The sequence below is a fragment of the Pocillopora damicornis genome, chromosome 7 (assembly GCF_964200805.1).
Source record: "Pocillopora damicornis chromosome 7, jaPocDami1.2, whole genome shotgun sequence".
Lineage (NCBI taxonomy): Eukaryota > Metazoa > Cnidaria > Anthozoa > Scleractinia > Pocilloporidae > Pocillopora > Pocillopora damicornis.
In genome coordinates, this window is record NC_142676.1 from 15,090,613 (window position 1) to 15,104,463 (window position 13,851).

Here is a 13,851-nt window from a genome sequence, read left to right on the forward strand (position 1 = left end):
TTTGATCTAAGCCCTCGTTTATTTCAATCTTTATGACAGTATCGAGAAGACTTTCCATAATTTAAGTTTGCGTACATTTGAAACGTTGCAATAGACCTGCAAAGTTCGTTGTACCTTTTTAGTTTGGTGTGTTTACCTTCCCTTCACCCATTTTTTTATTTGGAATGTGTTCAGTTGAGACGATGATCTTTTCACTGAACCAAGATATACCCCATTGCCTTAATGTGTTTATCTCCGTTATCCGCAAAGTTTGTAACCTCATTGCCACATTTGTTGGAATCATCTTGGTGTCCCCCGGTGCCGAACCCGATTCTGGAATCGCCGCTAAGGCAATCGTTTTCTTGATCGGCCACATAGCCAATTCTTGCCTTCGAAAAACTCTTGTTATTGCCAGCAACATTGAATCCCTCTCTGTAGCAGGAGAGCTGTAGGGAAGCCTCAGGGCCAATCAGCTTCTTACACGCTCCACGACCCACTTTGGTTTTGCGGTACTTGTCATCCGCAATGAGGGCGTACAGCGACCTCGCCTTCTCGTTCAGAACAAGGAACCTTGTCGTGGGTCGTCCCTTTATTTTCATTATGAGACAGATCTTGGTGAAGGGTGTATTCCAGTAGGTGGGTAGCTTGGACTCGTTATCGTCAAAGCCAGTTTCTCCTTCTGGAATGCCGTACTCTTTTTTGTTGGTCCAGAAAGGTGAGTCGTAATGGAACGTTCGCTTCAAAATACCAAGCAAACAGCCAAAATTAATGGTGAGACTATGAGAATGATGTATCGAAAGACTTGTGTTCTCGCTCGGTAAAACAATCAAAATTGGTCTCTGCCTTTTATATCTCTTTAATTTTAAACAGTCAGGAAATTTCCTTCTATCTTTAATATCTATAAAACTGCCGCAATGAAAGAAATAAATCGTTCTGAAATAGATATTAACACAGCTGCGAGTCTCAAGCGTCAATCTTTCAAGAATCTAACACCAAACATGATGAAATTATATTCAACCGGTCTCTCCAGCATCGCTGCGTCGAATGAATTGCTAGTTTGAATTTGACGACATGTTTTTTCCTACTTTAAGATCAGCACACAAACATGTTTTAATTTCAGTTGATTCAAGACACGATGTTTCGATTCATTTAAATCAAAGGTACCTTTGTCCCGTCAATCTTCATAACCAGCGTCCATCCACCACTCCCACATTCACCAAGACCAACGCCATCCATGTTACAGTAAACAGGTAGCTCTCCAAAATCCATTTGGAGCATGTATGCCTTGTTTTCGCTTGGCCTACAAAACGATGTCGAAACTCTCATGTTTTTAAATGGTTTAACTTTTCTATAACTTGATCAGTTACGTTAGCAAGGGGAGAAAATTGTTTATTCTAACATATATTTTCTGCTACTTACTTGTCTTTGTCGTAGATTTCTTTGCACGACTTTGGTCCTGGCTCACAACCTGAGCAAAATTACGAAAAGAAATCAGTAAAGGTTTTTTAAACGCACATATTAAAAGCGTATGCTATTTCTAAAGAGCGGTTTAAAGAGCTAGATAGCTGGGCGTATGGAAAAAAGAAGCTAAAACGCAACAGTTTTGAACCTGTAGAACCCAGATCTGAACAGTCCAGCTCCGCCAACAAGATTGAAGAGGCTCTTCAATCTTGTTGGCGAGATCTTCTAGCTTCTGGTCTGCTTCCCTGCAAAATTTTCTGCCTGTATTTGCAAAAATAGTTAGACAAATGAGAACAAGAACTCCGCCAAATTTCATGACTGCCGTTGATATAAGAATTTCAAACGTTCGACAAAGGTTATCGCGAGAGCGAACTATGAAAAGCTAGCACAGTCTTCACTCTTTATAAAGCATTCAGGTGTCATGAAAGATTCACTTAATCTTCTCCCTATTAAATTCATAAGTTTCTTTAATCCCCTGTAGGAGATTTCAAATCTCAATCAATTTCTGTTCAAGACGTGTTTCATGGTGTTATTGATTAAGCATAACAAGAAAAACAGGTTATCGAGTTTGAGGAATAAGATACAATAACCATAGATACGGACATTCGTTATAGGGGACATATCACAATTTTCATAACAATTACGACACTTGGCAAGTTCAATATTTTTTTTTAAATCAACATCACCATTGTCACGACTTTCTCAAACTACAAGCTTCCTTCAGTACCTAACTCAAGTTTACTGCGCTTCATATATGTACACGTAGATATGTTCACAATGATCACTCTTAAGAGTCAAATAACTTAATTAATTGCAGTAGTACAATATATAAAGAACAGGATACGTGATGTGTTTTGCAATGCTTAAAACGAGGGTTCAACGACCTTTCCGCGCGGGATATCCACAAATAGAATTAAATCAGAATTTCGTTGTCAAAGTGAAAGCAAAATAGCCATAGATACACACGTTTCCCTAACGAAAAAATTTACTCGCACCCTGAATATTAACTATCAAGAAATCGGTAAAGAATATATACCCTATAAGATAACTTAACTTGGTCACTTTCATTAAATGTATTTGTAATAGCATTTTTAAAACTATACACAACGTTAGATCGTGGGCCTGATAATAACTCTACCGCCTTTTCTCGTGTTTTATCCGTAAGAAATAGCTAACCAACGTAACCAGCGAAATAACCCACAGATTGAAAGTTTTTTTTCTGATGGTATAAAACATTGCCTCTGCGTCATCGTAGAGAGCCCTAGATTGACGTTGAACTCGGAGGGAACCACTCTGAGATAAGAAGGAGTGAATTTCAGATGTTTGAGCAGGTGTACAAACCACCAGATAGTAGGGATTTTAAGGGTTAGTAAAGAAGAGATATTTGCGATTAGTCAGTCAGTCGCTTTGCTATGCTTTGGATCGGGGTTTTATTCAACCCTCCAATTATCCCAGAAACATTGGAGTAATTGTCGACAATAGGGAGTTAAAGAAAACCACGACGGCAATGGCAACGGGAATGTCCCTAAACAAAAGGTTTAATGAGCAGAATAGAATTTCTTTGCGTTCTCTGCAAAACAACAACGTGAAATGACCAAACTTTCCGTTTTCTGGAGAACGTGAACGACGACGGCCACTTTTTAAATTTCTATTTTTTACTTAAAACTGAGTTCCATCTTCAGTTTCGAGACAGTTTTGACAGTGAGAAACAAACTAAATTACTTTATAGTACCGCGAGATTCGTAAATGAAGGTTCACTTTTTAATCGACGTTTTCCACGGCGTCGCCGTCGTCGTCGTCGTTTCCTAAATTCCCTAATACTATGTCCATAATACCTCAAGGGGTTTCATTGTGTTATGCTGCTTTTAATCGTTTACGTAACATCACTTGCATTAGGAAGTACCCGTCCGCCACGACTACAACAATTTTTATAAAAGAATTTGATAACCGTAACTCTCTTCTGTTTGGTGTTCCAGAGCACGGTCTTAAGAAATGCCAATGTTTTCGAACGCTGATACTCGTATAAAATCTGATTCTTGAATCTATGATCACGAAATGCCGATCCTTATTACACTTCTCTGGCTAGCTTTTGCTAAACCCATCAAATTCAAGATACACTTTTACATTTAAGGCCTATAAATCTCTAAGTTATTTTTAAGTTTCCCCTCAGATGCCTACCGGAAGCCTTCAATCATCATCTCCCCCTTGTTGAAATGGTGTATTACAATTTTAACCTTTAATCGTAGGGAGCAAGATCCCAGCTGTTGCTGCTCCAGAAAAATGAAGCAATTCATCTAAGTTTAAATTTATGATTATGTTCTAATATTTATCCTTTTAGATAAAAGACAAATCTTTTTAAGTTTGCTTTTAATTTTGGTCAGGCAGTTATCGCTTTGTCTTTTCATCAGTCGTTATCACTCTAAAAAAGTTAATTTTAAATAAAATGATAATTATGTACGTGTCTCCCAAGAGGAATAGAGCTCTCTATAATCCACCATTAATTTTCGCTTACGTCACATGTTGCAAATCACCGGACAATTATCACGCATTAGGCCACGTTTACGTTGACATTTGTCCTTCGATTATTTCCATAAAAAAGAAACAAAGCCAACGGATAAGGCCAGCTCAAGAGTTTCCCTTCGTCATCTTTATTACTTCACGTGGAAGAAAAACGAACTCGTTTGGTTGATTCCAGTGACAGCGACAATAAAAAGCTGATCTCAAATGCCGCTTCTCGCGAGAAACGAAAATTGATGGCAAGGTTATAAAATAGATAAACCCGTTTACAGCTTGAGATTGTCCTCGAAACTTCACATTTGCCCTCGAAGCTTCGGTTCTCAGCCAAATATTCATTTCTCGGACAATATCTCAGCCGTGCCTATTATCAACCGATATACCAGCCGCCTGGGGGGGTTTACTTACTAAATATACCGAGTATAAAATTGCTAGATAATCAAGAAAGATTTGTAGGATTTATAGCGAACTTTGGACACAGGCACTTAAGTATTGAACTCGACAAATGGTTTCTACAAAAATTGGCAATCCAGTTTGCTGAAGTAAATATCGCTACTGTTTTTACGTAGGAATACATGAAACGCGAGGATACACTCCGGAAAGCAACATGATATCAATGATACACTGTGCGTGCAAATTGACGAAAGTTTGTCGGTGAACCTTAAAGATTATGCTCTACTAGGTAAAGTTTATGCGATGTAAACAGAAAATCTTCTTACGTATCATAAGATATTTCTAGAGAGGGAAGCTTACTGAAAATTTTTGTTTCAATTTTGTCAAATTGTGTAACTGAGGGGAAGGACGGTGTATCAGCAATAGATAGTTCAGATTCACTTCTCCTGACTTTAGAAAGATAGAAGACGATCTAAAATCATTCACACTCTTTTTTATGCAATGAATGCCAAACCTCGCTTCAATTGCTATAGAAACTGTTAATAGTGGCTAATTTACATTATCAACTTAGATAATAAAACCCGGCTGATTATCTTCATATGCCAGATATCAGTTCGATATGGTTCCAATGGCTTATCAATCATGTCGCTGAGAGAACTGGAGAATAAGGCAAGTTGACCTGAATTGGTGGTTAAAACTTTCTTCCAGCGAAAGTGCAAGCAGTCATCAGACTTCTGTGTTTGACACGTACAACGTTGAAATTAAAATTTTACATAGTAGTGGTAATATAACTGAAACCCCGGTCGAAATAATCTAATATGTATGATGAAGGGAATAAGTTTTGTAAAAAGACTGTGGTGCTGCGCCGATAGGGAATTAGAAGATGATTTGATTTTATCAACTGCGTTGATAACGTAAATTAGCCACTGTTAAGAGTTTCCGAAGCTGTCGTTTCGAGCGTTAACCCTTCGTCAGAGCAAATATATAAATATATGGTGGACACGAACGTTACTTAATAACCGCTCAAACCATTGTTGCTGATTCAGTTCAACCAAGATGTCTACGTTGCAAACTTTCCAGGGAAGCTGATGAAATCAAACGATATGAAATCTAATAATGCATTATCATGATTTAGAAAGATTTGCAGCAAAGATTCATCCAGTTGTTAATAAAAAGCATCCAAAAAAGTTTATTTGTATTCTTTAGTTATATTATTTTAACATCAAATCTGATGACAGGGATAATTTGGGGAAGACCCGAACGTCGGGGGTAGCAAAGGACTCTACCTATTTGAATATACCGAACAGTTCAGGAAAGTTTATACAAACATATCAGATTCTATTTAAAATCTGTCTTGTCATTACTAGTCATGATACATACAGCTCGACGTATTAAGATATACTATTACATCATATTCTATTTATGATATGTCTTAGCATGACTAAGCATGGCAAATTTGCAGTAATGCACGAATATTCCTGATTAGCAGAAAATGAAGCACGGTCATTGAATTTCTGGCCTTCTGATTGGCTGAACGGAGCCATGTTATGAGCTGGTAACCTAGTTCCGACAAATACGGTCAATGAATTCGTCAACAAAGTGATAAAAAATTTGGAGAGCGAGCCATGAAGCAATGGCGGAAAAAAAATCAGGTTGGATGAGAGCTTACCATTAAATAAGTAACAGAAGTAAAAGAAAATGCGACTCCCATATCCACCAAAAAAATTCCATTACATTTGATACGAAAATATTTCATGTATGTAGCGGATAATTAAGCGGTTTTAAGTTGCTAAACGTGTTATATGATTTGTTTATATGTTGTGGTAATATTTGCGACAAGCGAAAGTTAATTGTTTACTGACCTTTCAGAGTGGCTGAACAGTCATTGTCAAACAAAAACAGCTGGTTAGTAGGGTTACTTTTTGTTTGCGTTTTTACCAAAACAATCAAATTTGTCGAATATGAGATTATTACAACCAACTCGGTGGTTATCTATGATTTCATATCAAGCAACTTCGTGGAATAATTGTTAAATATTCTACAACATTCCTCTAAGACTTTTCGGAACTTACAACATTCGTTTCCTCGGCTTTGCGTCTTGCTTCTGGCCCCCGGGGGTGAAAGTTCACCTAACATGAGCGGTTCAGAGTAAAATTTCGACAGATAAAAAAAGTCTGCTGACAGTTTTATTAAGAGTCACTACTAAAGTAGTTGGTTTGTGTATTTTGGCTTTTCTACAACGAAAGAAACTTGTCGTATCTTTCAACTTCATTCTGTCATCTTTAAAGAGCGAAATAATTTTAATGGAAAGTCACGACTTTCGGAGGGTTGTTACCTTCGAGGGATCAATGCTTTTGGGATATGCAAGCTGCCGAAAAACTAAATTGAAACTTTCCGTGGTCAAAATCGAGTCAATACCACTCCGAAAGACTGGGAATAGCAACAAACAAAATGGCCCATATCCGACAAGTTTCGGCCGCCGTCACTTTTGCTAAAATTTGTAAGAGACGAGATATATAGAGAACTCGGCCAAGTTATCTCAAGTCGCACAAAAACAAAAGTTCCTCCTTTAGAACCAACTTTTTCCTCCATTCTTCACAAAGTTCGGTCAACCGCAGTTTTCCTTGAGTCCTTTTTAAAATTTTCCTTGTACCTTCTTTTCTTCACACCACAGCGTAAAAAATATCTGTCTCTTCTGAAAAAGTAATCTTCGATTTTGTTAAGGAAGACTTGCCAAGAACGGCAATTTGGTCTTCAATTCTGACGCAAGAAAACCTTTACCTTCCACTCCCTAATCAGTAGAAATTGGTAAAAAAGATCCCTCATTTTCTATCGATTTCGGCTACGATCGTCTCCGCGTTTTTAACAGATGTTTCAAAATTCTGCGAATTAAGCGATTTGAAGATTTGATTTACAAGAAAAACTCGTGACGTGAGCCTGTTACAAGCTTGTCGCCTGCGACAAAGTCGTACCGTGTTAATCGGCCCTGAATTTAATTGCATTTGCCATGTCGTATGCTGGTCTTCAATTGATTAAGTTTCACTAAATATCAATGAAAACACTGGATTTAACTTGCAGTCAGTTTCAGATGTTTTAAAGGGGGGGGGGGGGGTTAGAGAACGAGTGTTTGTAGTGGAATGATTTCCGCTTTCTAATGTGAACTTGCCGGAACATAGGAATATATTCAAATCGAGGCACCTTAAATAAAATTGCATCAATTTCCACCCTCTGTAATTATTTATTGTTTGGTTGAGAACAGTACCAGTTTCCGTGGACAACTGACTCACATTTAAGTCGACGGTAAGCGTAATTGTAAAAATTTAGTCAGTTGCGTCTTGCTTTCATATTCTATAATGAAAAGAAAGCTTAAGATTTTTTTTTAACAAATGCACTGCTTGGGATAAACTTTTGAGCGATCCCGGTCACTTTACCTCGATGGGCAATGAAGAACCTCGCTCTGCTTATTTTTTATTAAATCTCATTTTGACTTTGTTATAAGCTTATGCTTACTTGTTCTTACCTGACAACAGGATTTCTTTCCTCCTCGGACCTAATTACTATCTATCGCCAATCCATTATGTTCAGGTTTGGTCTGCAGCCGAAGAAAACCTGCTACAGAAGTCAAAGATGAAGAGTTCGTATACCTTTTCATAATCTGAAAGATGCTTTGGAATGTTAAGGCATATATACCAATTAGGGGCCGGTGAAATAAAAAAGCTGTTTCCGACTGCTTTTTTATTTCACTTTTTTAAAGATCACCGGCATGATTTGAAGCATATTTTAACGTTTTTCGGTTTCTACCATGTCCTTTAGCGATTGAACATTTTCATTTCACTTTTTTAGCAGGCACGCTGATGGGCAAAGGAAAAATTCAGGATATCTTAGAAGTGTGTGATGGCCTCTGATACGGTGTGAACACAAGGCAAATTGGCAAGGCTCTGTTGAGTTAAATGCTTGCCAACTTTCATTTTCTTTGAATTAAATCACAACAAGATGAGGAATACAATCAAGACTGTTGAATAAAAACGTCTTGAATCCTATCAAGCTTTTATTTCCTCAGTGTGGCCTTCGTCTAATATACTGGATACGCATAATTTATAACATGAGCTCTCGCAGTTGCTTATATTTGTTCCATTATGAAATGTTTATAAACAGAAGTTTCTTGTGTTCTCTCAAACCGGGAGCGTCCGTAATTGGAGGTCAGAGATACGATTTCTACCACAAGGCCTGCTAAGCATAAAAATAGGAGTCTAACACTGTCATCTGCTGTTTAATGACCCAGTATTATTTTTTTCCTATTGCACTACTGCCGAGAAATATTTCAGTTTCGTGTGGTCAGTAGTCATGGCTTTCTTTTGAACATGTGCCGTATTAAGAAAATTCCTTAAAACCAGAAAAATAATCTAGAAAAAAAATTTTTTTTGATGCATTTTTTCATGATTGCCGTCGGGTATTTTTCTACATTTAGGTTTTCTCTTAACGTTTGATTATCAGAAGTGATGTAAATTCTTCTAACAATTTTGATTCAATGTACATGGTCAAGCTGACAGTTAATAGAAATCAAGAATATGATCAGTTGGAATCTATTGCCTTGACTCAACACCAAATTCTACACAGTAGCCGACGAAGAAATGTAGGGATATCAGTCGTCAGAATTTACCAGGGGATCTCGGGGATGACAAAGATCAAAACGAAAGCTTGGTAAATAACGCATGTTGATTTCGTCGCCATGGTCTGACGAAATGTCAAGCCAGAAATTTCCTTTTCTTGTAGGGTTGACATCATTCTTAAAATGGAAGCTGCGTAAAGTTTTCAGGGACAAAAACTTCGAATAACGTCACATTCACATCAACAAAACACATAAATATTCATGGCCCACACTCCACATTAATTAAAAGTTCGGTTGTTTCGCCGTAAACAGTTATCTTCTTGCGAAAGATTTTTCAGGTGGGTGTTACATTTATGTTGCGATTTGAAACTGTTCAGAGTTGACATTAGCCCTAGTAATAGTCTTAGAAAACGTGTTACTAATTGCATGACGTTCTAAGACTAAGATCGAGTTATACATTTTTCTATCAGGTTCAACAGCTATCTGGAGTTTTCTGAGTTTTTCACCAATAAAAAGATTTCTAATAACAGGTGAGTTTTATGGGTCATTTATGCCTCACGAAACAAAAACAATGTTGGTCGTGTTCTCATTTCCGTGTAACGCAACAAAAAATGGGACGAAATAGATTTGAATTATTCCAAATTCGTTTTGGTAAAAATTCATGTACAAAACAGAAAAGCTGGGGATGCAAATTGCCTACAGAAGACTTGGTTTATCCTGTTTTGTCACACACGTGCGTTCTGTAGCTGTGAAGGGAAAGCTCAGTAAGGAAATGTGGCATGACAAAAATGAAAGAGTCATTTCGTGACATCATAAGATTAATTCATTTCATAGGTATGAAAATGAAAAAGCGTAGTAAGAGGCCCGAGACTGGCTTAAGATTTAAAAGATGTACCTCGGGTGAAATTTGTTTGTGGGTTTAAAATGATTCATGGATACCATTGTTCTCTTCCCTCTTGGAAGCGCTACTGAAGAGCTAGGAAAAGTAAGCAAATTATGAATAATTCACCAGGTTTCTAATATATTTCTTCTTTCCATTCATCCATCCATCTATTATTTCTCTCATTCCTTCATTTCTTCCTTCTAACGGACAGTCAAACTGTCAGTCAGTTACTGATGCATTGACTAAGACAAATACCTTACTATTTGTTTTTTTTTTTTTCTTTTATTTCAGAGGAGAGACATTAGCATTCCTTCTGTGAAAATTTCCACGCCGTTATTTATTCAACAACATTAGAAAAGTTTTGCTACGTTACGCCATAACTTCACAGGATGACTGCCAAAACTTTAAAACAATTGGCGGACGAATGGTTTGTCACGATTCTCGTCTGTTTCTGGGCTCTACTGAACGTGTGTACGTTATTTGTATGCAGTACCCTGGACCATACAATTCATCATTGGTTGGTGAACGGATTAACTCTTGCTACTCAAGCTAATAACACCACGAAATATAATTATCAGTAGAGTATCAATGCAGACATTTTAGGGTGGTTAAAGAATGAACATTACAAAGATAAATGATTTTTATAGACAGAAATATTTATTGATTTATTCAGTTGCTTATCTGTTCATCCAGCTATTAACAACATTAGAGATGTACATATTTTAATAAGTTACGTATTTACAATGTTTCAAATGCACAACTTCGGTTATCAGTTTATCCATGCGTACTTTCATTGATTAAATCGGAAGATAGAAAATCACAAAGTTTAAGGAAAAATAGCTACTGATGTGTAACAAACGGCTCAAACGTAATCATCTTGTTTTCCTTCGCTAGTAATTAAGAATAATTGTCAATGATGGATGCTGATAAAACAAAGTTCCCAGACATTCTGTTGTACAGTAGTCATTCTGTGTTGAAGATATTCTACTTAACGATTGTTTCATAAAATGCACGTTTATTGTTTGGAATCTCATTCTTAAGTAAGAGAAGGCACGAGAGAGAAGAGAAGAGGAGGTACGTTTTTTCTTGGAGGAGGGGGGGGAAGGGCCAGGGCCTCAGAGGGGAGGGTCATCAGTGAAAGTGAGTGCCAAGAGGGGAGGGTCATACCTCTTTGTAAGCTATTTAAGGGGAGGGTCACACACCTTTTCCAGAATTTTTTAATGAAGATTTTTATGATGTTGCTTTCCATTTTCCTTACAGATTAAGTTTTTCTTTTCACCTACTATGATTTAATTGGTGTTTTATTATAGGTTCTAGTTTACATTTCTACATGTATATTATGCCATGGCACATAGTTTTCTTGGAGGAATCGTGTCCTTTTCCGTCCGTATCGAGACGTTCTAGACTCAGGTATCGTTTCTTCAGCTTCTTGCTCCTGTTGACTAACCGCTGCCTGATCTCCTGAGTCATTTGATTCTAAAGAGTTACTACTAAATCCAACAATGCGCTCTACCCTGTCAATGTCACTGTCAGACTCTGAATTTGAGTCAGAGGCTGGCTGAATGTCGTTCTGACTGTCCTGCACAATAGAAGTCAAAATCTTATCGCCAATATATGTGCCTTCACCCTCACTTTCTCGTCTTTCTCTCCTTTAATTAAAATATTGTGGTGATTAATATAAAGTTCAAGTTCACCTACTTTAAGGGATGATAACTGATTTCTGTGATAGAGATCTTCCCAGTCAATGTCATTGTATTCCTGTTGCTTTCTTTTTGCACGGTTCTCGTCATTATCTGTTCGCCGACCAATATAATGTGCAACAAGCTTTTCTGAAACAGTATATTTTTCAGAAAAATCTTTGATTGCCTTTTTATTCCTTGCCTTAAACACATCTGTTTTATTTATTTATATTCAAACATTTTGCGTTCACAAGCGAAATGTTCTAAGGTTTCTACGGCATGGAACATACTATGTACCTTCCCTAATAAACTTGTATATTATGTACAAAGTCATGGCGTATATTTCTAAGTCTCTAAGTGAAAGCAATTTAACAATTTAATCATGCCATTCCATCGGGGGGGGAGGGGGAAGTGCCATCCCATCAGGGGGGGAGGGGGAAGTTTGCCCAACGGCAGGCATTTAACTCTCAGATATTCCTTCTACATGAAGAAAGAAAACAATACAGGTCTTGAGGTGTGCCTTGACGTAGGCTCAATTTAGCTAGTCTCATGAGAAAGAAATAGATCTTGCACCTTACTTGCATATCGTTGTTTGGAGTGTAACATATAGATGCTGCTTAGGTATGATCATCACAAGAGGATTTGATTTGATTTGATTTCTCGGGACCACCAAAATCGGGAGTTATCTTAAATGGCCTAGACAAACTTATCAGTCTCCTGGTTAGTTCCTTTTCAGCAAATAATCTGGCTCCGTCTTTGCATATTGATACGATTTCTAGTAAGAAGGCGGTCAAAATTTCTTGACTTAATATAGAATCTTTCGAACAAGACAGTTTCATCTCCCCTCTGGAGTAACTACCATCTGACATTTGTTCAACTAATCTGATTTTAAATCGGGACCATATTCCTCTACGAAATAGTGTAAGCGGCTACGTTATCATCTTGGTCTGTTATCCTGTGGCGACGTTTACACCATAAGGCACCACAAATCTTGAGTAATGCTTTCCTGTACTCTTTATTGAGAAATCCATACACGGCCCAGTTAAATGAAGAGTTGGCAAAAACCAGCCACTTTACCACACCACCGAAATAAAATCTATTCGGTAGTTGCTCGTTGAAAGCACCATCGATAGCATGAAATATGAGGAAGGGAAAGTATGCAAGGGCGAAAAGACCAACCAGAATACTTAGCGTTTTCGCTGATTTCTTTGCCTGAGATGCATAGTGATGCTCTCTTCCGATCCAACGGCAGGTCGAATTGATCCTTCTCGCTTGTTGACGAGATATTCGAAATATCTTGGCGTACACAAAAAGACAAATTACGAATGGTGCAAGAAGGTCGAAAAGTAACAGCAAAACGGAATAGGTCAAGGGAGCAGAGAGGTCTGCGCAAATAAATGGGCGAGATCGACTCCATATAAAGTAACTTATAAATCCACTGATAAATGCAAATAGCCATATGAAGGCAATTGATGCGACAATGGTGTTTGAAATTTCTCGGCAGTACAGTAAAGGACGAGAAATGGCCAAATATCGATCAATTCCTGTTGCACATAAGTTGCAGATGGAGGCACTTCCAAGGGAAACAAATCCCGAGTTGAAAACATTGCACACAGTTGGCCCAAAAGGCCAGTACGGGTAATTGGATAAACGAACAATCTCTAGTGGCATTATCAGCAAAGCTAGAAGAATGTCCGACGTCACCAGACTCAGGAAAAACACGTTCGTTCGCGTCCTTAAAGAGCGGTTCAAAAAGAACGCCGCATAAACAGCCAGATCACCCAAAATCGTCAGAAAAATAAGAAAAATTATTGCACAGTTGCCGGTGGTCACAAAAACGAAAAATGATGAAGAATTGCTCATTAGTGATGACTTTGAAATTTTCTTTATGCGACGGCACAGAAACCAGGATCAACTAATATTTTGATCTTAAATTATGGATCAGATCGCAATTTATTGTAAGAAAACTGCTTTTATTTATTCTCTACCCAATGAGATTTGCACCTCTTGACAGAGTCAGACAATGTATATAACTTATGTCCAATCATTGGGCACTCTTAGTGCAGCTGAAAATTAAAGGTGTAATAAGACTGACAAGAATGAAAACATTGCTCTAAAATAACCGTTATTATGACTGTCTTTTTAGAGTACACCTGTTCCCGATAGAAAAATAGTAATCATATCACTTATGTGAAAAGACTTTAAAGGATGTTACATTACTTGAAGACGTATGCTTTTTCCAAAGCCAACCTAAAAATAATACCTGCGCCTAGAAAAACCGTAAAGCATGAATATCGTTCAAAAAGTGAATCAACTAATGAATCGAGCAGAAG

The 13,851-nt window shown here is 37.6% G+C and overlaps 2 protein-coding genes and 1 long non-coding RNA gene across 4 annotated transcripts; 1 reads left to right on the forward strand and 2 right to left on the reverse strand.

Annotated features, from left to right (window-relative positions):
- LOC149042762 (putative skeletal organic matrix protein 5) lies at positions 1-8,303 on the reverse strand. 2 transcript variants are annotated; one of them, XM_089213515.1, is made up of 5 exons: positions 7,868-8,061; positions 1,589-1,701; positions 1,399-1,447; positions 1,144-1,279; positions 1-716 (listed from the first exon to the last, which is right to left on the reverse strand). In XM_089213515.1, exons 4-5 carry the CDS (start codon positions 1,255-1,257, stop codon positions 192-194), a joined length of 639 nt encoding a protein of 212 aa, XP_089069641.1. In that variant the 5' UTR covers positions 1,258-1,279; positions 1,399-1,447; positions 1,589-1,701; positions 7,868-8,061; the 3' UTR covers positions 1-191. The 2 variants fall into 2 exon arrangements, with proteins under 2 accessions (XP_089069641.1, XP_089069640.1); XM_089213514.1 differs by lacking the exon at positions 1,589-1,701 and having other exon boundaries at positions 7,868-8,303.
- An 817-nt stretch (positions 8,304-9,120) lies between these two features.
- Positions 9,121-10,862, forward strand: LOC149042763 (uncharacterized). The gene is made up of 3 exons (XR_016188771.1): positions 9,121-9,294; positions 9,427-9,486; positions 10,131-10,862. It is a non-coding gene; the product is annotated as an uncharacterized LOC149042763 (long non-coding RNA).
- Positions 10,863-12,340: 1,478 nt separating this feature from the next.
- On the reverse strand, positions 12,341-13,400 carry LOC113683128 (histamine H2 receptor). Its single transcript, XM_027200343.2, has one exon. The coding sequence runs from the start codon at positions 13,379-13,381 to the stop codon at positions 12,428-12,430; it is 954 nt and encodes a 317-aa protein (XP_027056144.2). The 5' UTR covers positions 13,382-13,400; the 3' UTR covers positions 12,341-12,427.
- Between the last annotated feature and the right edge of the window lie 451 nt (positions 13,401-13,851).